General features: G+C 49.1%; 1 protein-coding gene across 2 annotated transcripts in view; it reads right to left on the minus strand.

Annotated features, from left to right (window-relative positions):
* EFTUD2 (elongation factor Tu GTP binding domain containing 2) overlaps nucleotides 1–26,028 on the minus strand; it is a 346,977-nt gene that overhangs the window by 217,162 nt on the left and 103,787 nt on the right. For both annotated transcript variants that reach the window (XM_069237938.1, XM_069237936.1), the window contains exon 13: nucleotides 25,445–25,535. In XM_069237938.1, the coding sequence (XP_069094039.1) occupies nucleotides 25,445–25,535 (91 nt within the window). The remainder of the gene's footprint in view (nucleotides 1–25,444; nucleotides 25,536–26,028) is intronic.

Genomic DNA, 26,028 nt, shown 5'->3' on the forward strand with positions numbered 1-26,028 from the left:
TTTGGGGGCCTGTAGAAGACTCTTTACTATTTTTAGTTTTGGTTGTCTCATCACCCTTCTGCTGGGGAGTCTTTGTGACCCCTTTCTTTTGGTCACCCTGTAAAGAAATGGCTCCCTGTTGCAGTTACCCCCCACTTTTTGCCTGATACTGATGCTGACTTGACTGAGAAGTGTGCTGGGACCCTGCTAACCAGGCCCCAGCACCAGTGTTCCTTCACCTAAAATGTACCATTGTATCCACAATTGGCACACCCTGGCATTCAGATAAGTCCCTTGTAACTGGTACTTCTAGTACCAAGGGCCCTGATGCCAAGAAAGGTCTCTAAGGGCTGCAGCATGTCTTATGCCACCCTAGAGACCCCTCACTCAGCACAGACACACTGCTTACAAGCCTGTGTGTGCTGGTGAGAACAAAATGAGTAAGTCGACATGGCACTCCCCTCAGGGTGCCATGCCAGCCTCTCACTGCCTATGCAGTATAGGTAAGACACCCCTCTAGCAGGCCTTACAGCCCTAAGGCAGGGTGCACTATACCATAGGTGAGGGTACCAGTGCATGAGCACTGTGCCCCTACAGTGTCTAAGCAAAACCTTAGACATTGTAAGTGCAGGGTAGCCATAAGAGTATATGGTCTGGGAGTCTGTTTTACACGAACTCCACAGCACCATAATGGCTACACTGAAAACTGGGAAGTTTGGTATCAAACTTCTCAGCACAATAAATGCACACTGATGCCAGTGTACATTTTATTGCAAAATACACCCCAGAGGGCACCTTAGAGGTGCCCCCTGAAACTTAACCAACTAGCTGTGTAGGCTGACTGGTTCCAGCAGCCTGCCACACTAGAGACATGTTGCTGGCCCCATGGGGAGAGTGCCTTTGTCACTCTGAGGCCAGTAACAAAGCCTGCACTGGGTGGAGATGCTAACACCTCCCCCAGGCAGGAGCTGTGACACCTGGCGGTGAGCCTCAAAGGCTCACCCCTTTGTCACAGCCCAGCAGGGCACTCCAGCTTAGTGGAGTTGCCCGCCCCCTCCGGCCACGGCCCCCACTTTTGGCGGCAAGGCTGGAGGGAACAAAGAAAGCAACAAGGAGGAGTCACTGGCCAGTCAGGACAGCCCCTAAGGTGTCCTGAGCTGAAGTGACTCTAACTTTTAGAAATCCTCCATCTTGCAGATGGAGGATTCCCCCAATAGGGTTAGGATTGTGACCCCCCTCCCCTTGGGAGGAGGCACAAAGAGGGTGTACCCACCCTCAGGGCTAGTAGCCATTGGCTACTAACCCCCCAGACCTAAACACGCCCTTAAATTTAGTATTTAAGGGCTACCCTGAACCCTAGAAGATTAGATTCCTGCAACTACAAGAAGAAGGACTGCCCAGCTGAAAACCCCTGCAGCGGAAGACCAGAAGACGACAACTGCCTTGGCTCCAGAAACTCACCGGCCTGTCTCCTGCCTTCCAAAGATCCTGCTCCAGCGACGCCTTCCAAAGGGACCAGCGACCTCGACATCCTCTGAGGACTGCCCCTGCTTCGAAAAGACAAGAAACTCCCGAGGACAGCGGACCTGCTCCAAGAAAAGCTGCAACTTTGTTTCCAGCAACTTTAAAGAACCCTGCAAGCTCCCCGCAAGAAGCGTGAGACTTGCAACACTGCACCCGGCGACCCCGACTCGGCTGGTGGCGATCCAACACCTCAGGAGGGACCCCAGGACTACTCTGATACTGTGAGTACCAAAACCTGTCCCCCCTGAGCCCCCACAGCGCCGCCTGCAGAGGGAATCCCGAGGCTTCCCCTGACCGCGACTCTTTGAACCTAAAGTCCCGACGCCTGGGAAAGACCCTGCACCCGCAGCCCCCAGGACCTGAAGGACCGAACTTTCACTGGAGAAGTGACCCCCAGGAGTCCCTCTCCCTTGCCCAAGTGGAGGTTTCCCCGAGGAACCCCCCCCTTGCCTGCCTGCAGCGCTGAAGAGATCCCGAGATCTCTCATAGACTAACATTGCGAACCCGACGCTTGTTTCTACACTGCACCCGGCCGCCCCCGCGCCGCTGAGGGTGAAATTTCTGTGTGGACCTGTGTCCCCCCCGGTGCCCTACAAAACCCCCCGGGTCTGCCCTCCGAAGACGCGGGTACTTACCTGCAAGCAGACCGGAACCGGGGCACCCCCTTCTCTCCATTCTAGCCTATGTGTTTTGGGCACCACTTCGAACTCTGCACCTGACCGGCCCTGAGCTGCTGGTGTGGTGACTTTGGGGTTGCTCTGAACCCCCAACGGTGGGCTACCTTGGACCAAGAACTGAACCCTGTAAGTGTCCTACTTACCTGGTAAAACTAACAAAAACTTACCTCCCCCAGGAACTGTGAAAATTGCACTGTGTCCACTTTTAAAACAGCTATTTGTCAATAACTTGAAAAGTATACATGCAATTTTGATGATTTGAAGTTCCTGAAGTACTTACCTGCAATACCTTTCGAATGAGACATTCCATGTAGAATTTGAACCTGTGGTTCTTAAAATAAACTAAGAAAAGATATTTTTCTATATAAAAACCTCTTGGCTGGATTTGTCTCTGAGTGTGTGTACCTCATTTATTGTCTTGTGTATGTGCAACAAATGCTTAACACTACTCCTTGGATAAGCCTACTGCTCGACCACACTACCACAAAATAGAGCATTAGTATTATCTATTTTTACCACTATTTTACCTCTAAGGGGAACCCTTGGACTCTGTGCATGCTATTCCTTACTTTGAAATAGCACATACAGAGCCAACTTCCTACACACCCCCTGTTGAAGTCTTGGACACCCTTGTCTTGACCCAATGGTCCGCCTTCTTTCCCAATTCTTGGGGAGAAATTGGTCCTAGGTCTACCAGATGCTGATGCAGTTTATCATTGAAACAATTACTTAACAGGTGTTCTTTCACAAATAAATTGTACAGCCCATCATAATTACTTACACCACTGCCTTGAATCCAACCATCTAGTGTTTTCACTGAGTAGTCAACAAAGTCAACCCAGGTCTGGCTCGAGGATTTTTGAGCCCCCCTGAACCTAATCCTGTACTCCTCAGTGGAGAATCCAAAGCCCTCAATCAGGGTACCCTTCATGAGATCATAAGATTCTGCATCTTGTCCAGAGAGTGTGAGGAGTCTATCCCTACACTTTCCTGTGAACATTTCCCAAAGGAGAGCACCCCAGTGAGATCTGTTCACTTTTCTGGTTACACAAGCCCTCTCAAAAGCTGTGAACCATTTGGTGATGTCATCACCATCTTCATATTTAGTTACAATCCCTTTGGGGATTTTCAACATGTCAGGAGAATCTCTGACCCTATTTATGTTGCTGCCACCATTGATGGGTCCTAGGCCCATCTCTTGTCTTTCCCTCTCTATGGCTAGGATCTGTCTTTCCAAAGCCAATCTTTTGGCCATCCTGGCTAACTGGATGTCCTCTTCACTGGGGCTATCCTCAGTGATTTCAGAGTTGTTGGTCCCTCCTGTGAGGGAACCAGCATCTCTGACTATTATTTGTGGAGTCAGGGCTTGAGAAGCCCTGCTCTCCCTAAGTAGGACTGGAGGGGGGGAATTTCCCTCCAAGTCACTATCTTCATCCTCTGAGTTGCCATCCTCAGAGGGGTTGGCCTTTTCAAACTCTGCCAAAAGCTCCTGGAGCTGTACTTTGGTAGGTTTGGGGCCCATTGCTATTTTCTTTAGTTTACAGAGTGACCTTAGCTCTCTCATCTGTAGATGGAGGTAAGGTGTGGTGTCGAGTTCCACCACATTCACATCTGTGCTAGACATTATGCTTCTAAAAGTTGGAATACTTTTTAAGAAACTAAAACTGGTTCTAGAATCTAATTCAAACTTTTAACAAACTTTTAAACTCTAAAAGAAATGCTAAACAGGATCTAACACAAGGCCCTAGCAGGTCTTTTAAGAATTTAGAAAACTTTTCAAATTGCAAAAATCAATTTCTAATGACAATTTTGGAATTTGTCGTGTGATCAGGTATTGGCTGAGTAGTCCAGCAAATGCAAAGTCTTGTACCCCACCGCTGATCCACCAATGTAGGAAGTTGGCTCTGTATGTGCTATTTCAAAGTAAGGAATAGCATGCACAGAGTCCAAGGGTTCCCCTTAGAGGTAAAATAGTGGTAAAAATAGATAATACTAATGCTCTATTTTGTGGTAGTGTGGTCGAGCAGTAGGCTTATCCAAGGAGTAGTGTTAAGCATTTGTTGTACATACACATAGACAATAAATGAGGTACACACACTCAGAGACAAATCCAGCCAATAGGTTTTTATATAGAAAAATATCTTTTCTTAGTTTATTTTAAGAACCACAGGTTCAAATTCTACATGTAATATCTCATTCGAAAGGTATTGCAGGTAAGTATTTTAGGAACTTCAAATCATCAAAATTGCATGTATACTTTTCAAGTTATTCGCAAATAGCTGTTTTAAAAGTGGACACTTAGTGCAATTTTCACAGTTCCTAGGGGAGGTAAGTATTTGTTAGGTTAACCAGGTAAGTAAGACACTTACAGGGCTTAGTTCTTGGTCCAAGGTAGCCCACCGTTGGGGGTTCAGAGCAGCCCCAAAGTCACCACACCAGCAGCTCAGGGCCGGTCAGGTGCAGAGTTCAAAGTGGTGCCCAAAACACATAGGCTAGAATGGAGAGAAGGGGGTGCCCCGGTTCCGGTCTGCTTGCAGGTAAGTACCCGCGTCTTCGGAGGGCAGACCAGGGGGGTTTTGTAGGGCACCGGGGGGGACACAAGCCCACACAGAAATTTCACCCTCAGCAGCGCGGGGGCGGCCGGGTGCAGTGTAGAAACAAGCGTCGGGTTTGTAATGGAAGTCAATGGGAGATCTAGGGATCTCTTCAGCGCTGCAGGCAGGCAAGGGGGGGGTTCCTCGGGGAAACCTCCACTTGGTCAAGGGAGAGGGACTCCTGGGGGTCACTTCTCCAGTGAAAGTCCGGTCCTTCAGGTCCTGGGGGCTGCGGGTGCAGGGTCTCTCCCAGGTGTCGGGACTTAGGATTCAAAGAGTCGCGGTCAGGGGAAGCCTCGGGATTCCCTCTGCAGGCGGCGCTGTGGGGGCTCAGGGGGGACAGGTTTTGGTACTCACAGTATCAGAGTAGTCCTGGGGTCCCTCCTGAGGTGTCGGTTCTCCACCAGCCGAGTCGGGGTCGCCGGGTGCAGTGTTGCAAGTCTCACGCTTCTTGCGGGGAGCTTGCAGGGTTCTTTAAAGCTGCTGGAAACAAAGTTGCAGCTTTTCTTGGAGCAGGTCCGCTGTCCTCGGGAGTTTCTTGTCTTTTCGAAGCAGGGGCAGTCCTCAGAGGATGTCGAGGTCGCTGGTCCCTTTGGAAGGCGTCGCTGGAGCAGGATCTTTGGAAGGCAGGAGACAGGCCGGTGAGTTTCTGGAGCCAAGGCAGTTGTCGTCTTCTGGTCTTCCGCTGCAGGGGTTTTCAGCTAGGCAGTCCTTCTTCTTGTAGTTGCAGGAATCTACTTTTCTAGGGTTCAGGGTAGCCCTTAAATACTAAATTTAAGGGCGTGTTTAGGTCTGGGGGGTTAGTAGCCAATGGCTACTAGCCCTGAGGGTGGGTACACCCTCTTTGTGCCTCCTCCCAAGGGGAGGGGGTCACAATCCTAACCCTATTGGGGGAATCCTCCATCTGCAAGATGGAGGATTTCTAAAAGTTAGAGTCACCTCAGCTCAGGACACCTTAGGGGCTGTCCTGACTGGCCAGTGACTCCTCCTTGTTATTCTCATTATTTTCTCCGGCCTTGCCGCCAAAAGTGGGGGCCGGGCCGGAGGGGGCGGGCAACTCCACTAGCTGGAGTGTCCTGCTGGGTTGGCACAAAGGAGGTGAGCCTTTGAGGCTCACCGCCAGGTGTGACAATTCCTGCCTGGGGGAGGTGTTAGCATCTCCACCCAGTGCAGGCTTTGTTACTGGCCCCAGAGTGACAAAGGCACTCTCCCCATGGGGCCAGCAACATGTCTCGGTTTGTGGCAGGCTGCTAAAACTAGTCAGCCTACACAGATAGTCGGTTAAGTTTCAGGGGGCACCTCTAAGGTGCCCTCTGTGGTGTATTTTACAATAAAAGGTACACTGGCATCAGTGTGCATTTATTGTGCTGAGAAGTTTGATACCAAACTTCCCAGTTTTCAGTGTAGCCATTATGGTGCTGTGGAGTTCGTGTTTGACAAACTCCCAGACCATATACTCTTATGGCTACCCTGCACTTACAATGTCTAAGGTTTTGTTTAGACACTGTAGGGGTACCATGCTCATGCACTGGTACCCTCACCTATGGTATAGTGCACCCTGCCTTAGGGCTGTAAGGCCTGCTAGAGGGGTGTCTTACCTATACTGCATAGGCAGTGAGAGGCTGGCATGGCACCCTGAGGGGAGTGCCATGTCGACTTACTCGGTTTGTCCTCACTAGCACACACAAGCTGGCAAGCAGTGTGTCTGTGCTGAGTGAGAGGTCTCCAGGGTGGCATAAGACATGCTGCAGCCCTTAGAGACCTTCCTTGGCATCAGGGCCCTTGGTACTAGAAGTACCATGTAAGGAAATGCCTCCTTGGCATGGTTGCCCCCTGACTTTTTGCCTTTGCTGATGCTATGTTTACAATTGAAAGTGTGCTGAGGCCTGCTAACCAGGCCCCAGCACCAGTGTTCTTTCCCTAACCTGTACTTTTGTATCCACAATTGGCAGACCCTGGCATCCAGATAAGTCCCTTGTAACTGGTACTTCTAGTACCAAGGGCCCTGATGCCAAGGAAGGTCTCTAAGGGCTGCAGCATGTCTTATGCCACCCTGGAGACCTCTCACTCAGCACAGACACACTGCTTGCCAGCTTGTGTGTGCTAGTGAGGACAAAACGAGTAAGTCGACATGGCACTCCCCTCAGGGTGCCATGCCAGCCTCTCACTGCCTATGCAGTATAGGTAAGACACCCCTCTAGCAGGCCTCACAGCCCTAAGGCAGGGTGCACTATACCATAGGTGAGGGTACCAGTGCATGAGCATGGTACCCCTACAGTGTCTAAACAAAACCTTAGACATTGTAAGTGCAGGGTAGCCATAAGAGTATATGGTCTGGGAGTTTGTCAAACACGAACTCCACAGCACCATAATGGCTACACTGAAAACTGGGAAGTTTGGTATCAAACTTCTCAGCACAATAAATGCACACTGATGCCAGTGTACATTTTATTGTAAAATACACCCCAGAGGGCACCTTAGAGGTGCCCCCTGAAACTTAACCGACTATCTGTGTAGGCTGACTAGTTTTAGCAGCCTGCCACAAACCGAGACATGTTGCTGGCCCCATGGGGAGAGTGCCTTTGTCACTCTGAGGCCAGTAACAAAGCCTGCACTGGGTGGAGATGCTAACACCTCCCCCAGGCAGGAATTGTCACACCTGGCGGTGAGCCTCAAAGGCTCACCTCCTTTGTGCCAACCCAGCAGGACACTCCAGCTAGTGGAGTTGCCCGCCCCCTCCGGCCAGGCCCCACTTTTGGCGGCAAGGCCGGAGAAGATAATGAGAAAAACAAGGAGGAGTCACTGACCAGTCAGGACAGCCCCTAAGGTGTCCTGAGCTGAAGTGACTCTAACTTTTAGAAATCCTCCATCTTGCAGATGGAGGATTCCCCCAATAGGGTTAGGATTGTGACCCCCTCCCCTTGGGAGGAGGCACAAAGAGGGTGTACCCACCCTCAGGGCTAGTAGCCATTGGCTACTAACCCCCCAGACCTAAACACGCCCTTAAATTTAGTATTTAAGGGCTACCCTGAACCCTAGACAATTAGATTCCTGCAACTACAAGAAGAAGGACTGCCTAGCTGAAAACCCCTGCAGCGGAAGACCAGAAGACGACAACTGCCTTGGCTCCAGAAACTCACCGGCCTGTCTCCTGCCTTCCAAAGATCCTGCTCCAGCGACGCCTTCCAAAGGGACCAGCGACCTCGACATCCTCTGAGGACTGCCCCTGCTTCGAAAAGACAAGAAACTCCCGAGGACAGCGGACCTGCTCCAAGAAAAGCTGCAACTTTGTTTCCAGCAGCTTTAAAGAACCCTGCAAGCTCCCCGCAAGAAGCGTGAGACTTGCAACACTGCACCCGGCGACCCCGACTCGGCTGGTGGAGACCCGACACCTCAGGAGGGACCCCAGGACTACTCTGATACTGTGAGTACCAAAACCTGTCCCCCCTGAGCCCCCACAGCGCCGCCTGCAGAAGGAATCCCGAGGCTTCCCCTGACCGCGACTCTTTGAATCCAAAGTCCCGACGCCTGGGAGAGACCCTGCACCCGCAGCCCCCAGGACCTGAAGGACCGGACTTTCACTGGAGAAGTGACCCCCAGGAGTCCCTCTCCCTTGCCCAAGTGGAGGTTTCCCCGAGGAATCCCCCCCCGTGCCTGCCTGCAGCGCTGAAGAGATCCCGAGATCTCTCATAGACTATCATTGCGAACCCGACGCCTGTTCCTACACTGCACCCGGCCGCCCCCGCGCTGCTGAGGGTGAAATTTCTGTGTGGACTTGTGTCCCCCCCGGTGCCCTACAAAACCCCCCTGGTCTGCCCTCCGAAAACGCGGGTACTTACCTGCAAGCAGACCGGAACCGGGGCACCCCCTTCTCTCCATTCTAGCCTATGTGTTTTGGGCACCACTTGGAACTCTGCACCTGACCGGCCCTGAGCTGCTGGTGTGGTGACTTTGGGGTTGCTCTGAACCCCCAACGGTGGGCTACCTTGGACCAAGAACTAAGCCCTGTAAGTGTCTTACTTACCTGGTAAACCTAACAAATACTTACCTCCCCTAGGAACTGTGAAAATTGCACTGTGTCCACTTTTAAAACAGCTATTTGTCAATAACTTGAAAAGTATACATGCAATTTTGATGATTTGAAGTTCCTAAAGTACTTACCTGCAATACCTTTCGAATGAGATATTACATGTAGAATTTGAACCTGTGGTTCTTAAAATAAACTAAGAAAAGATATTTTTCTATATAAACACCTATTGGCTGGATTTGTCTCTGAGTGTGTGTACCTCATTTATTGTCTATGTGTATGTACAACAAATGCTTAACACTACTCCTTGGATAAGCCTACTGCTCGACCACACTACCACAAAATAGAGCATTAGTATTATCTATTTTTACCACTATTTTACCTCTAAGGGGAACCCTTGGACTCTGTGCATGCTATTCCTTACTTTGAAATAGCACATACAGAGCCAACTTCCTACATACCAGTTACAAGGGACTTATCTGGATGCCAGGGTCTGCCAATTGTGGATACAAAAGTACAGGTTAGGGAAAGAACACTGGTGCTGGGGCCTGGTTAGCAGGCCTCAGCACACTTTCAATTGTAAACATAGCATCAGCAAAGGCAAAAAGTCAGGGGGCAACCATGCCAAGGAGGCATTTCCTTACACAACCCCCCCCCAAACGAAAGAGGATGAGACTAACCTTTCCCAAGAGAGTCTTCATTTTCTAAGTGGAAGAACCTGGAAAGGCCATCTGCATTGGCATGGGCAGTCCCAGGTCTGTGTTCCACTATAAAGTCCATTCCCTGTAGGGAGATGGACCACCTCAACAGTTTAGGATTTTCACCTTTCATTTGCATCAGCCATTTGAGAGGTCTGTGGTCAGTTTGAACTAGGAAGTGAGTCCCAAAGAGGTATGGTCTCAGCTTCTTCAGGGACCAAACCACAGCAAAGGCCTCCCTCTCAATGGCACTCCAACGCTGCTCCCTGGGGAGTAACCTCCTGCTAATGAAAGCAACAGGCTGGTCAAGGCCATCATCATTTGTTTGGGACAAAACTGCCCCTATCCCATGTTCAGAGGCATCAGTCTGCACAATGAACTGCCTAGAATAATCTGGAGCTTTGAGAACTGGTGCTGAGCACATTGCCTGTTTCAGGGTGTCAAAGGCCTGTTGGCATTCCACAGTCCAGTTTACTTTCTTGGGCATTTTCTTGGAGGTGAGTTCAGTGAGGGCTGTCACAATGGATCCATATCCCTTCACAAACCTCCTGTAATACCCAGTCAAGCCAAGGAATGCCCTGACTTGAGTCTGGGTTTTTGGAGCTACCCAGTCCAGAATAGTCTGGATCTTGGGTTGGAGTGGCTGAACTTGGCCTCCACCTACAAGGTGGCCCAAGTAAACCACAGTTCCCTGCCCTATCTGGCATTTGGATGCCTTGATAGAGAGGCCTGCAGATTGCAGAGCCTTCAAAACCTTCCTCAGGTGGACCAGGTGATCCTGCCAGGTGGAGCTAAAGACAGCAATATCATCAAGATAAGCTGTGCTAAAGGACTCCAAGCCAGCAAGGACTTGATTCACCAACCTTTGGAAGGTGGCAGGGGCATTCTTTAAACCAAAGGGCATAACAGTAAACTGATAATGCCCATCAGGTGTGGAGAATGCTGTCTTTTCTTTTGCTCCAGGTGCCATTTTTATTTGCCAGTACCCTGCTGTCAAGTCAAAGGTACTTAGAAATTTGGCAGCACCTAATTTATCAATGAGCTCATCAGCTCTTGGAATTGGATGGGCATCTGTCTTGGTGACAGAATTGAGCCCTCTGTAGTCCACACAAAACCTCATCTCTTTCTTTCCATCTTTGGTGTGAGGTTTGGGGACTAAGACCACTGGGCTAGCCCAGGGGCTGTCAGAGCGCTCAATTACTCCCAATTCCAGCATCTTGTGGACTTCCACCTTGATGCTTTCCTTAACATGGTCAGACTGTCTAAAGATTTTGTTCTTGACAGGCATGCTGTCTCCTGTGTCCACATCATGGGTACACAGGTGTGTCTGACCAGGGGTTAAGGAGAAGAGTTCAGGAAACTGTTGTAGGACTCTCCTACAATCAGCTTGCTGTTGGCCAGAGAGGGTGTCTGAGTAGATCACTCCATCTACTGTACCATCTTTTGGGTCTGATGACAGAAGATCAGGGAGAGGTTCACTCTCTGCCTCCTGATCCTCATCTGTTACCATCAACAGATTGACATCAGCCCTGTCGTGGAAGAGCTTAAGGCGGTTTACATGGATCACCCTCTTGGGGCTCCTGCTTGTGCCCAGGTCCACCAAGTAGGTGACCTGACTCTTCCTCTCTAGTACTGGGTAAGGGCCACTCCATTTGTCCTGGAGTGCCCTGGGAGCCACAGGCTCCAGAACCCAGACTTTCTGCCCTGGTTGGAACTCAACCAGTGCAGCCTTTTGGTCATACCAAAACTTCTGGAGCTGTTGGCTGGCCTCAAGGTTTTTGGTTGCCTTTTCCATGTACTCTGCCATTCTAGAGCGAAGGCCAAGTACATAGTCCACTATGTCCTGTTTAGGCTCATGGAGAGGTCTCTCCCAGCCTTCTTTAACAAGGGCAAGTGGTCCCCTTACAGGATGACCAAACAGAAGTTCAAAGGGTGAGAATCCTACTCCCTTCTGTGGCACCTCTCTGTAAGCGAAAAGCAGGCATGGCAAGAGGACATCCCATCTCCTTTTGAGTTTTTCTGGGAGCCCCATGATCATGCCCTTTAATGTCTTGTTGAATCTCTCAACTAAGCCATTAGTTTGTGGATGGTATGGTGTAGTGAATTTATAAGTCACCCCACACTCATTCCACATGTGCTTTAGGTATGCTGACATGAAGTTGGTACCTCTGTCAGACACCACCTCCTTAGGGAAACCCACTCTGGTAAAGATACCAATGAGGGCCTTGGCTACTGCAGGGGCAGTAGTCGACCTAAGGGGAATAGCTTCAGGATACCTGGTAGCATGATCCACTACTACCAGGATATACATATTTCCTGAGGCTGTGGGAGGTTCTAGTGGACCAACTATGTCCACACCCACTCTTTCAAAGGGAACCCCCACCACTGGAAGTGGAATGAGGGGGGCCTTTGGATGTCCACCTGTCTTACCACTGGCTTGACAGGTGGGGCAGGAGAGGCAAAACTCCTTAACCATGTTGGACATATTGGGCCAGTAGAAGTGGTTGACTAACCTCTCCCACGTCTTGGTTTGTCCCAAATGTCCAGCAAGGGGAATGTCATGGGCCAATGTTAGGATGAACTCTCTGAACAGCTGAGGCACTACCACTCTCCTAGTGGCACCAGGTTTGGGGTCTCTGGCCTCAGTGTACAGGAGTCCATCTTCCCAATAGACCCTATGCGTTCCATTTTTCTTGCCTTTGGACTCTTCAGCAGCTTGCTGCCTAAGGCCTTCAAGAGAGGGACAGGTTTCTTGTCCCTTACACAGCTCCTCCCTTGAGGGTCCCCCTGGGCCTAAGAGCTCAACCTGATAAGGTTCAAGCTCCAAAGGCTCAGTTCCCTCAGAGGGCAGAACTTCTTCCTGAGAAGAGAGGTTCCCTTTCTTTTGCTGTGTTGCAGTTGGTTTCCCAACTGACTTTCCTGTTCTCTTGGTAGGCTGGGCCATTCTTCCAGACTCCAGCTCTACTTGTTCACCCTGTGCCTTGCATTGTGCTCTTGTTTTCACACACACCAGTTCAGGGATACCCAGCATTGCTGCATGGGTTTTTAGCTCTACCTCAGCCCATGCTGAGGACTCCAGGTCATTTCCAAGCAGACAGTCCACTGGGATATTTGAGGAGACCACCACCTGTTTCAGGCCATTGACCCCTCCCCATTCTAAAGTAACCATTGCCATGGGATGTACTTTTCTCTGATTGTCAGCGTTGGTGACTGTGTAAGTTTTTCCAGTCAGGTATTGGCCAGGGGAAACCAGTTTCTCTGTCACCATGGTGACACTGGCACCTGTATCCCTCAGGCCCTCTATTCTAGTCCCATTAATTAAGAGTTGCTGTCTGTATTTTTGCATGTTAGGCGGCCAGACAGCTAGTGTGGCTAAATCCACCCCACCCTCAGAAACTAGAGTAGCTTCAGTGTGGACCCTGATTTGCTCTGGGCACACTGTTGATCCCACTTGGAGACTAGCCATACCAGTGTTACCTGGATGGGAGTTTGGAGTGGAACCTTTCTTGGGACAGGCCTTGTCTCCAGTTTGGTGTCCATGCTGTTTACAGCTATGACACCAGGCCTTCTTGGGATCAAAGTTTTTACCCTTGTACCCATTGTTTTGTGAAGAGGCTCTGGGCCCACCCTCCTGTGCAGGTTTTTGGGGGCCTGTAGAAGACTCTTTACTATTTTTAGTTTTGGTTGTCTCATCACCCTTCCCCTGGGGAGTCTTTGTGACCCCTTTCTTTTGGTCACCCCCTGTTGAAGTCTTGGACACCCTTGTCTTGACCCAATGGTCCGCCTTCTTTCCCAATTCTTGGGGAGAAATTGGTCCTAGGTCTACCAGATGCTGATGCAGTTTATCATTGAAACAATTACTTAACAGGTGTTCTTTCACAAATAAATTGTACAGCCCATCATAATTACTTACACCACTGCCTTGAATCCAACCATCTAGTGTTTTCACTGAGTAGTCTACAAAGTCAACCCAGGTCTGGCTCGAGGATTTCTGAGCCCCCCTGAACCTAATCCTGTACTCCTCAGTGGAGAATCCAAAGCCCTCAATCAGGGTACCCTTCATGAGGTCATAAGATTCTGCATCTTGTCCAGAGAGTGTGAGGAGTCTATCCCTACACTTTCCTGTGAACATTTCCCAAAGGAGAGCACCCCAGTGAGATCTGTTCACTTTTCTGGTTACACAAGCCCTCTCAAAAGCTGTGAACCATTTGGTGATGTCATCACCATCCTCATATTTAGTTACAATCCCTTTAGGGATTTTCAACATGTCAGGAGAATCTCTGACCCTATTTATGTTGCTGCCACCATTGATGGGTCCTAGGCCCATCTCTTGTCTTTCCCTCTCTATGGCTAGGATCTGTCTTTCCAAAGCCAATCTTTTGGCCATCCTGGCTAACTGGATGTCCTCTTCACTGGGGTTATCCTCAGTGATTTCAGAGGTGTTGGTCTCTCCTGTGAGGGAACCAGCATCTCTGACTATTATTTTTGGAGTCAGGGTTTGAGAGACCCTGTTCTCCCTAGATAGGACTGGTAGGGGGGAATTTTCCTCCAAGTCACTATCCTCTTCCTCTGAGTTGCCACCCTCAGAGGGGTTGGCCTTTTCAAACTCTGCCAAAAGCTCCTGGAGCTGTATTTTGGTAGGTTTGGGGCCCATTGTTATTTTCTTTATTTTACAGAGTGACCTTAGCTCCCTCATCTTAAGATGGAGGTAAGGTGTGGTGTCGAGTTCCACCACAGTCACATCTGTGCTAGACATTTTGCTTCTAAAAGTTGGAATACTTTTTAAGAATCTACAACTGGTTCTAGAATCTAATTCAAACTTTTACAAACTTTTAAACTCTAAAAGAAATGCTAAACAGGATCTAACACAAGGCCCTAGCAGGTCTTTTAAGAATTTAGAAAACTTTTCAAATTGCAAAAATCAATTTCTAATGACAATTTTGGAATTTGTCGTGTGATCAGGTATTGGCTGAGTAGTCCAGCAAATGCAAAGTCTTGTACCCCACCGCTGATCCACCAATGTAGGAAGTTGGCTCTGTATGTGCTATTTCAAAGTAAGGAATAGCATGCACAGAGTCCAAGGGTTCCCCTTAGAGGTAAAATAGTGGTAAAAATAGATAATACTAATGCTCTATTTTGTGGTAGTGTGGTCGAGCAGTAGGCTTATCCAAGGAGTAGTGTTAAGCATTTGTTGTACATACACATAGACAATAAATGAGGTACACACACTCAGAGACAAATCCAGCCAATAGGTTTTTATATAGAAAAATATCTTTTCTTAGTTTATTTTAGGAACCACAGGTTCAAATTCTACATGTAATATCTCATTCGAAAGGTATTGCAGGTAAGTATTTTAGGAACTTCAAATCATCAAAATTGCATGTATACTTTTCAAGTTATTCGCAAATAGCTGTTTTAAAAGTGGACACTTAGTGCAATTTTCACAGTTCCTAGGGGAGGTAAGTATTTGTTAGGTTAACCAGGTAAGTAAGACACTTACAGGGCTTAGTTCTTGGTCCAAGGTAGCCCACCGTTGGGGGTTCAGAGCAGCCCCAAAGTCACCACACCAGCAGCTCAGGGCCGGTCAGGTGCAGAGTTCAAAGTGGTGCCCAAAACACATAGGCTAGAATGGAGAGAAGGGGGTGCCCCGGTTCCGGTCTGCTTGCAGGTAAGTACCCGCGTCTTCGGAGGGCAGACCAGGGGGGTTTTGTAGGGCACCGGGGGGGGACACAAGCCCACACAGAAATTTCACCCTCAGCAGCGCGGGGGCGGCCGGGTGCAGTGTAGAAACAAGCGTCGGGTTTGTAATGGAAGTCAATGGGAGATCTAGGGATCTCTTCAGCGCTGCAGGCAGGCAAGGGGGGGGTTCCTCGGGGAAACCTCCACTTGGTCAAGGGAGAGGGACTCCTGGGGGTCACTTCTCCAGTGAAAGTCCGGTCCTTCAGGTCCTGGGGGCTGCGGGTGCAGGGTCTCTCCCAGGTGTCGGGACTTAGGATTCAAAGAGTCGCGGTCAGGGGAAGCCTCGGGATTCCCTCTGCAGGCGGCGCTGTGGGGGTTCAGGGGGGACAGGTTTTGGTACTCACAGTATCAGAGTAGTCCTGGGGTCCCTCCTGAGGTGTCGGTTCTCCACCAGCCGAGTCGGGGTCGCCGGGTGCAGTGTTGCAAGTCTCACGCTTCTTGCGGGGAGCTTGCAGGGTTCTTTAAAGCTGCTGGAAACAAAGTTGCAGCTTTTCTTGGAGCAGGTCCGCTGTCCTCGGGAGTTTCTTGTCTTTTCGAAGCAGGGGCAGTCCTCAGAGGATGTCGAGGTCGCTGGTCCCTTTGGAAGGCGTCGCTGGAGCAGGATCTTTGGAAGGCAGGAGACAGGCCGGTGAGTTTCTGGAGCCAAGGCAGTTGTCGTCTTCTGGTCTTCCGCTGCAGGGGTTTTCAGCTAGGCAGTCCTTCTTCTTGTAGTTGCAGGAATCTACTTTTCTAGGGTTCAGGGTAGCCCTTAAATACTAAATTTAAGGGCGTGTTTAGGTCTGGGGGGTTAGTAGCCAATGGCTACTAGCCCTGAGGGTGGGTACACCCTCTTTGTGCCTCCTCCCAAGGGGAGGGGGTCACAATCCTAACCCTATTGGGGGAATCCTCCATCTGCAAGATGGAGGATTTCTAAAAGTTAGAGTCACCTCAGCTCAGGACACCTTAGGGGCTGTCCTGACTGGCCAGTGACTCCTCCTTGTTATTCTCATTATTTTCTCCGGCCTTGCCGCCAAAAGTGGGGGCCGGGCCGGAGGGGGCGGGCAACTCCACTAGCTGGAGTGTCCTGCTGGGTTGGCACAAAGGAGGTGAGCCTTTGAGGCTCACCGCCAGGTGTGACAATTCCTGCCTGGGGGAGGTGTTAGCATCTCCACCCAGTGCAGGCTTTGTTACTGGCCTCAGAGTGACAAAGGCACTCTCCCCATGGGGCCAGCAACATGTCTCGGTTTGGGGCAGGCTGCTAAAACTAGTCAGCCTACACAGATAGTCGGTTAAGTTTCAGGGGGCACCTCTAAGGTGCCCTCTGTGGTGTATTTTACAATAAAAGGTACACTGGCATCAGTGTGCATTTATTGTGCTGAGAAGTTTGATACCAAACTTCCCAGTTTTCAGTGTAGCCATTATGGTGCTGTGGAGTTCGTGTTTGACAAACTCCCAGACCATATACTCTTATGGCTACCCTGCACTTACAATGTCTAAGGTTTTGTTTAGACACTGTAGGGGTACCATGCTCATGCACTGGTACCCTCACCTATGGTATAGTGCACCCTGCCTTAGGGCTGTAAGGCCTGCTAGAGGGGTGTCTTACCTATACTGCATAGGCAGTGAGAGGCTGGTATGGCACCCTGAGGGGAGTGCCATGTCGACTTACTCGGTTTGTCCTCACTAGCACACACAAGCTGGCAAGCAGTGTGTCTGTGCTGAGTGAGAGGTCTCCAGGGTGGCATAAGACATGCTGCAGCCCTTAGAGACCTTCCTTGGCATCAGGGCCCTTGGTACTAGAAGTACCAGTTACAAGGGACTTATCTGGATGCCAGGGTCTGCCAATTGTGGATACAAAAGTACAGGTTAGGGAAAGAACACTGGTGCTGGGGCCTGGTTAGCAGGCCTCAGCACACTTTCAATTGTAAACATAGCATCAGCAAAGGCAAAAAGTCAGGGGGCAACCATGCCAAGGAGGCATTTCCTTACAGTACTCCCCTATTCTTTGCATGTCAAGTAATGGACCCAGCGCCTGTTACCACTTCCTCTGGCCCAGTGTCTTTTCTTCAGTATGGGGTTGGCTCATAAGGGCATATAAGTTGGTGATGATACGCTTGTTTCCCTCTTTGAGAAAGAACTATTTAACAAAAGGGGTAAGTGCCCTTTGTGCTCCCTGTTGTTCCTCGGTGTAGGTAATGCAGGTGTTCCTTTTCGCAAACTCTTGTCAGTTTTCAGTCGATCGAAAAATAGAAAGCCGTCTGCATCAAAGCAGCATCCAATAGACTTGCCACTCTGAGAAGTCTACTTGGTGAAGGCCTGGTGTAAAGTCTGGGTTTCCCACTACAGGCGTAAAAGGCGAAGGGAAGGATATCAGTCCTCTACCTATAGCCACACTCTATCCCAGACCGCTAAAGTCACCCTAGTGACCAGGGAGGAGTAAAGGCCCCAATTCCTATGTTTCCTCTACTTCCAAAGGATCTTCAAGAAGTACTTACCCTACTACAGAGCGGTCCATAAAGCACCAGTTTTTGTTGGTTTCTGGACGACTACCTAGCCTCCCAGAAAGCAGAGTTGTGCAGCTTGATAAGAGTGCAGTAGGCTAGGGACTCTCCTGCCACCCTCCACCGGGGAAGGAGGGGGTGGCAAATGTGATTGTGATGCTTATGAGGTCATTTGCCTTCCCATGCTAAGCAGCCGAGTTTTTCCTGCAAGGATTTTAGCATGCCTGGGATTTGGGGAGTTTGGCCTAGGATAGGTTGTTTGGCTTCCCTAAGAAGTAGTGGAGTTCAGCCTGCAATGATTTTAGCATGCCTGGAGGTTGGGAAGCGTGGCCTGGAATACAAAAAAAAAAAAAAGGCACTGGGATTCTCCCTAGTTGTAGGAAGCTGGCTCTTGATACAGTGGCCCAAAATGAGGTACACTGTTTAAGAGTCCAAGCAAACCCCAGAGGAATTACAGAGACACAAATGAGACCCCCAATGCTCTCTTTTGTCGTAGTGCTGGCGAGCATATCAGAGGGTAGTGCTAAGGATATAAAACAAACACATAGGCAGGAAGTGAGACACACTCAAAGAAATCCGACACCAATTTATGAAAAGAACACACTTTTATATAAATGTTTATACCAATATCACTGTATCAGGTGAGTATTTTTTGAGTTAGGGGTTTTTACAGTTTTCAAAAGTGCAATTGTTGGATGTGGTAATGTTATCCTATGGGAGAAAAACATGTACTGCGTTTGGACACTTCATGGCGACTTACGGGACTGTTCTCCAGGACTTAAGGTGAGTATGGGGCAGGGTCCAGAGCCACACCAGCTGGTCACCTCGGGAGGCTCTGCAGCGTCGGGGTGCAGAGGTGTGTTATGGCATCAAGTGTCCCATCCATTCCAATGGGAAAAGATCAAGTGGCGAAGTTGCTGCAAGCTGGGACTGGAAGATCAGTCTTTTGGGGGGGGGGGGCTGCTTGGGCTGTGGGGCTCGGGAGCAGTGGTGTCTTTTGGCATCAGGTCCGGTGCTGGAGTTACTTGCGGTTAAAGGGGTGTGTGCAGAAAGAGGCTGCCGGTAGTGAATGAAGTCCAATTGGGACAAACCCAGGGATGGGCTCAGCTATAGATGGTCTCAAGAACCCATGGGCACCACTGACTCTTTCGGACTGTGGGGCAGAGGTGCTTTGAGGTGTCGGGTCACGGTGGTCAGGGTCTTGCTATGGGTTTTGAGGACCTGATGGAGAGGAAACAGGGCAGTGGGGCCACTCTCCTGAATGGCCTTGTGGATCCTAACGTACCTAGTCAGTACGTCTGCTCTGGTGCGGCTGGAATCCAGCTAGGACCACCAATAATCCTTTGTTGGTGTAAGGGGTCCAGCACCCCAGGTATAGGTGCAGCGAACCTCTGGATGGGGTCAGCATCTCAGAACATCAGTGAAGTGGCGGGGCTGACCACCTGGGATCGTTTAGCCCTTTGGGGGCCAGATGGCCAACAAGGCAGCGTACCGGACCTTACAAGTGGTGCCTGCAGATGCAGGGAAACAGCTCCTCAGCTCCAAAGGAGTTCTTTTGGGCGATTTGCAGAGCACTGGCAGCTCTCCCAGTTTCTTGGCGGCTGCAGTGGCAGGACATGTCAGTTGCTCCACAAGGGTCGGGTGCAGCAGGCAGGCTAGCAGGGTTGGCGCAAACTCTATTGCGCTTCCTTGGTTCTAGGGTCAACAGCCTTCTTGTTCACTCCTCGTTTATATGTCCACAAAAGATCTGTTTTTCTGGTATCGGGGGGGGGGGGGGGCCTAAATATTTAATTTAGGGGGCGCTGAGGGGAATGGAGGGTAGTAGCCAATAGACTCCTTACCATTGGTGTCCCACTTACTTTGGGGAGAGGCATTACCCTGTCCCAAAATTCCTAATTCCACCACATGCAAGATAGGGGAATTACTTCAGGCTGTGTTCATGTAGGAAGTTGGCTCTGTATGCACTATTTCAAAGTAAGGAATAGTATGCACAGAGTCCAAGGGTTCCCCTTAGAGGTAAGATAGTGGCAAAAAGATTATTCTAATCCTCTATTATGTGGTAGTGTGGTCGAGCAATAGGCTTATCAAAGGAGTAGTGTTAAGCATTTGTTGTACATACCACAGGCAATAAATGAGGAACACACACACACAGACAATTCCAGGCCAATAGGTTTTTGTATAGAAAAATATATTTTCTTAGTTTATTTTAAGAACCACAGGTTCAAATTTTACATGTAATACTTTAAATGAAAGGTATTGCAGGTAGGTACTTTAGGAACTTTGAATAATCACAATAGCATATATACTTTTCAAATAAATCACATATAGCTATTTTAAAACTAGACAGTGCAATTTTCAACAGTTCCTGGGGGAGGTAAGTATTTGTTAGTTTTTGTAGGTAAGTAAACCACCTACGGGGTTCGAGTTTGGGTCCAAGGTAGCCCACCGTTGGGGGTTCAGAGCAACCCCAAAGTTACCACACCAGCAGCTCAGGGCCGGTCAGGTGCAGAGTTCAAATTGGTGCCCAAAACGCATAGGCTTCAATGGAGAAGGGGGTGCCCCGGTTCCGGTCTGCCAGCAGGTAAGTACCCGCGTCTTCGTAGGGCAGACCAGGGGGGTTTTGTAGGGCACCCGGGGGGGACGACATAAGTCCACACAGAAAGTACACCCTCAGCAGCGCGGGGGCGGCCGCGTGCAAACAAGCTTCGGGTTTGTAATAGGAATCAATGGGAGACCAAGGGGTCTCTTCAGCGATGCAGGCAGGCAAGGGGGGGGGGGGGGGGGGAGGGGCTCCTCGGGTTAGCCACCACCTGGGCAAGGGAGAGGGCCCCCTGGGGGGTCATTCCTGTAGTGGAGTTCTGATCCTTTAGGTCCTGGGGGCTGCGGGTGCAGGGTCTTTTCCAGGCGTCGGGATTTGAGAGTCAGGCAGTCGCGGTCAGGGGGAGCGTTGGGATTCCCTCTGCAGGCGTCGCTGTGGGGGCTCAGGGGGGACAACTTTGGTTACTCACAGTCTCGGAGTCGCCGGGGAGTCCTCCCTGAAGTGCTGTTTCTCCACAAGTCGAGCCGGGGGCGTCGGGTGCAGAGTTGCAAGTCTCACGCTTCTGGTGGGAAATGCTGTTGTCTAAGTTCCTTCTTTGGAAACAAAGTTGCAGTCTTGGGTGAACAGGGCCGCTAGTCTCTGGAGTTTCTTGGTCCTTTTAGAGGAGGGCAGTCCTCTGAGGATTCAGAGGTTGCTGGTCCTGGGGAAAGCGTTGCTGGAGCAGTGGCTTTAGAAGGGGGGAGACAGGCCGGTAGAGCTGGGGCCAAAGCAGTTGGTGTCTCTGTCTTCTCTGCAGGGTTTTTCAGCTCAGCAGTCCTCTTCTTCTAAGGTTGCAGGAATCTAGTTTCCTAGGTTCTGGGAAGCCCCTAAATACTGAATTTAGGGGTGTGTTTAGGTCTGGGAGAGCAGTAGCCAATGGCTACTGTCCTTGAGGGTGGCTACATCCGCTTTGTGCCTCCTCCCTGAGGGGAGGGGGGGGGGGCACATTCCTATTCCTATTGGGGGAATCCTCCAAAACCAAGATGGAGGATTTCTAAAAGTCAGAGTCACCTCAGCTCAGGACACCTTAGGGGCTGTCCTGACTGGCCAGTGACGACTCCTTGTTTTTCTCATTATCTCTCCTGGACTTGCCGCCAAAAGTGGGGGCTGTGTCCAGGGGGCGGGCATCTCCACTAGCTGGAATGCCCTGGGGCATTGTAGCACGAAGCCTGAGCCTTTGAGGCTCAATGCTAGGTGTTACAGTTCCTGCAGGGGGGAGGTGTGAAGCATCTCCACCCAGAGCAGGCTTTTGTTTCTGTCCGCAGAGAGCACAAAGGCCCTCACCACATGGGGTCAGAAACTCGTCTCTCAGCAGCAGGCTGGCACAGACCAGTCAGTCCTGCACTGAACAATTGGGTAAAATACAGGGGGCATCTCAAAGATGCACTCTGTGTGCATTTTCTTAATAAATCCAACACTGGCATCAGTGTGGGTTTATTATTCTGAGAAGTTTGATACCAAACTTCCCAGTATTCAGTGTAGCCATTATGGAGCTGTGGAGTTCGTTTTTGACATACTCCCAGACCATATACTCTTATGGCTACCCTGCACTTACAATATCTAAGGTTTTGCTTAGACACTGTAGGGGCATAGTGCTCATGCACCTATGCCCTCACCTGTGGTATAGTGCACCCTGCCTTAGGGCTGTAAGGCCTGCTAGAGGGGTGACTTACCTATGCCACAGGCAGTGTGGGGTTGGCATGGCACCCTGAGGGGAGTGCCATGCCGACTTAGTCATTTTCTCCCCACCAGCACACACAAGCTGGCAAGCAGTGTGTTTGTGCTGAGTGAGGGGTCCCTAGGGTGGCATAAGACATGCTGCAGCCCTTCGAGACCTTCCCTGGCATCAGGGCCCTTGGTACCAGGGGTACCAGTTACAAGGGACTTACCTGGATGCCAGGGTTGTGCCAATTGTGGAGACAATGGTACATTTTAGGTGAAAGAACACTGGTGCTGGGGCCTGGTTAGCATGGTCCCAGCACACTTCTCAGTCAAGTCAGCATCAGTATCAGGCAAAAAGTGGGGGGTAACTGCAACAGGGAGCCATTTCTTTACAGTTCACGTCAGCCTCGCCATCCTAGGCGTGTCCAGCGTGCAACACGCCTCCTGCATATCTTATTTTCTCACCTGTCCAGGTGCCAAATAGGCCCTGGGGTTGGGGAAATCAGCATCTCGCTCTGAGGACAGCCAGATCTGTATACAAAAGGCAGTGGGCTCCTTTGAAGCATCCCGACTTCGAATGTAGATTTTCAGGTCATCCTGTTGGGAAATGTGTGCAACAACCCTGCGAGAGCAGGCTTTGTTCCGGCCGCCAGAGAGCAAAGGTTCCCACCCTTAAGGGTCAGAAACTAGTCTGTTGGTGGCAGGCTGGCTAAAACTAGTCAGTTAGCCCACCAGCAGTTTTTAAGTTGGCACCTCTAAGGTGCCCTCTGGATGCAAGTATTAATAAATCCATCAATGGATTCAGTGAGGGTTTATCAATACGAAATGTTTGATACCAAACATCCCTAGTTTCCATGAAGCTATCATGTAACTAGGGAACTCGTATCGACCAGTGTCCAGCACATGCATTTAGAATGGCCTCCATGTTCACCTTCTATGTTTAAGAATTGACAGAGACATCGTAGAGGCATATTTGCTCACGCATATATGCCCTCACCTGTAATATAATTCACCCTGCCTTAGGCCTGTAAGGACTACTTGTAAGGGTGACTTACAAATATTACAGGCAGTGTTAGGGGGACATGGAACAGGAGTGTGTGCCATGATGTGTTTTCACTTTTGAACCACTTGCAGTGGCAGTCTGCATGAATTTGGTGCTTTGTCCCCTAGAGTGGCACAAGTTATGCTGCAGGTCTTAGGGACATTCTTTAGTACCTAATACCTAGGCCCTAGGTACTAGAGGCACCATTTACTAGGGACTTACAGAGGTGCTAAACAGCCTTGCCACTTGGGGATTAAGTGACCAGGTGTCTTGTTTTGGGAAAGGAACACTGGCACTGAGGACCTGGTTAGCAGGACCCCAGTGCACTTCAGTCAACGTTGTGTCAAAAACCAGGTAAAAAGTGGGGGGCGTCTGCAACCAGAACCCAGTTTCCTACATTAGCCGGGAGAGGCAATAATGTCTCTACAGTGCAAGAGCAGTAATAACTTGGTGCAGGAGCATGCACTAATTACGGAACACCATATCTGGGATTGTGGATGCAATCTGTACTTCGGGGTACATTATTGAGGAGGTAGCCCATGTTAGAGGGTATTGATCAATAAATTGGGGACTTGTGATTTCTGGATGTTAGTGCGAATACCAGACACTCCCATTCACCCCTCCCCCTGCCCTAAAATAACGGTCCAATAGCCTTATGCTGAAGTAGGTTTTCTATTCTTTGAAACAGGATCAGTCTCTTTTTTACAGAAAAGCAATTTATGGTAGGGGAAAAAAGACTTCTATTCTTCATCTAGATTGCTCTGAATACAAACAAACACCATGTCCCACCACCTGAAGGGCCCACCTTTCAAAAAGCTGTTTGACAACTGGCTTGTCCTCTCTTGTCCCCGTGTCACCTTGTCTGCCTAAACAATTGGACAGCCCTCCTCCCTACTGTTACACATTTGCCCTTCAAATGTGTTTTTTCTTTTGAAGCCTGCCTCTTAGGGCTAACACCCAAGTGGCTTCCTGTAGGAGGGTGATAACACTTCTCTACCATGCAGGCCCCTATTGTGTCCTTTCCTGGGGGTCATTAGCACATCTCCTTAGGAGGGCAGAAAGCTGTCTGAAGGATAAGCTGAGGACAACAGTAAATAGGCACTGGAATCCTTGGGCAACTGAAGTGGCAATTTCTACAGTTACACTTTGCCACCAGTGGCATTACATTTGATTTAACCATTAAATCGGAATTAATGCAATAATTCTTTTGATACCTTACAGTGCCCACTTTAGTAGTCCCATTCAGAAGTTACAGGGCTGCAGTGTCAGCCTACAACTCTGTACTTGCCAATCTTTCCACAGTATAAACCACAGTTTAAGGGTTTTACTGCTGGAACATGTGGGGGAGGGGCAGCAGCACTCTAATGTACAGGCCCTGGGCACCCCTGGTACCATATACTGAGGACTTACAAGTACATTAGGCAATGCCCATTGGGATCAAGCCAATTAAATATACACCATTTTAAGGGTCAGAGCACATGCACTGGGACCTGAGTAGCAAGGCTCGGGCATTTTTAAGCCATTACCTCGGCAAATAGAAGTCAGCATGGGGGCAAAAGGTCAGGGTAAACCTGCAAAAAAACACAATTGTCATACCTCCAGTTCACTGTTTTCAGTCAGGATATTTAAATTTTAAATTAATTTTATTATCTGGCATGTATCATTTTTATTTGTTCTTTTTACTTACCACAAAAACACACACTATTCTTTAGGATATTGCATTTGCAAAAACAAAGTGATGGAAGAAATATTTGAATTAATCTGAGCCACAGGCAATCACTCGGACACAATTTAGTCCATAATTTTTCACCCACAATGTTATGCTAAATAAAAACCAGTCCTATGCAGATCAGCCTTGGTTCTGCTCCAACAGGAACAATTCATCCTAAACTACCAGACCAGAATCGGTCCAACAGGTCTACTGGCCTCTAAGTTTATAGCTCAAGTCCTCTCCACAATGAGTACAGGACCCACGTCTCAGCATATCGATTACACTTAGGACATTTAGTTTAAGATATAGCACTGGTTGGACAATGAATTTCACTTATTTTCATACTGTGTGTAACCCTTGACTACTAGACATCTCTACCCCTAGAGAGTGAATGAAATTCCCAAGTGGTTTCAAACTAGTGGTTTTGGGACATTACAAATAAACATTTGTGGATACAGCAGATACTAACAAGTAACACCTGACTGAAAATGGCCACAAGCAAAGGTCTCACAATGAGTAGGTAAGCACAGTGAATCCTATGTGGTTTATGTGGCAGTACTGTTAAATGAGCACAGCATTTCAATAATGTCACACTCAAAGTGCTATACACAAACAGAATTAGTACTCAACATTATCATAACTAGTGCAGCCCCTGCCCAACCCCTATATGAATGTGCCAGGGAAAGAACTAAGGATGCTGCTACTATGATGTAGATAGAAGCCAAATACATACCTGAGCCAGGATCTTGTATAGTGGCTCTAGCACAAATTCAACAAAACTGCGCTGGGCGCTGCTGGATGGCGCTTTCTTTGTGAACTTCCGCCTGAAGGAGGAAAAGAAAGCTGCAGGTTGAATATCCAAACACACACAGGGCAACCCAATAACCCCCCAGAAACCTGGCTATCAAACCTTAAGTATTAAATGGGCTTTTAAAGGAACACTTCAGGGAATAATATGAATGAATGCACACATGTTGGTGTCATAGGATTTCAATCTACACAAATAAGTTGATCAACAAAGATATGGAGAGTTTATTTTGATGACAAAAGTTACTTTCAAAATATTTTTTAAATACTGGAGATGTATAAGAACATAGGTTCATGACAACTACGCTCACTGAAATCTGTAGCACAATTTTACATGAAACTCCAGGAATATGCAGGAGGCATCAAACAGGGAAGAATTCACTAGGCCATCAAGAGCCCATCAAAAATAAAAATGCAAGACCAATTTATGAAGAGTGTATTTTTTTATTTTAAATTAGATACCAAGACAACAAAAACCTATCGAAGGGTACCGGAGATGTGATTTTTCTG

This window comes from Pleurodeles waltl, chromosome 6 (genome assembly GCF_031143425.1).
Source record: "Pleurodeles waltl isolate 20211129_DDA chromosome 6, aPleWal1.hap1.20221129, whole genome shotgun sequence".
Classification (NCBI taxonomy): Eukaryota; Metazoa; Chordata; class Amphibia; order Caudata; family Salamandridae; genus Pleurodeles; species Pleurodeles waltl.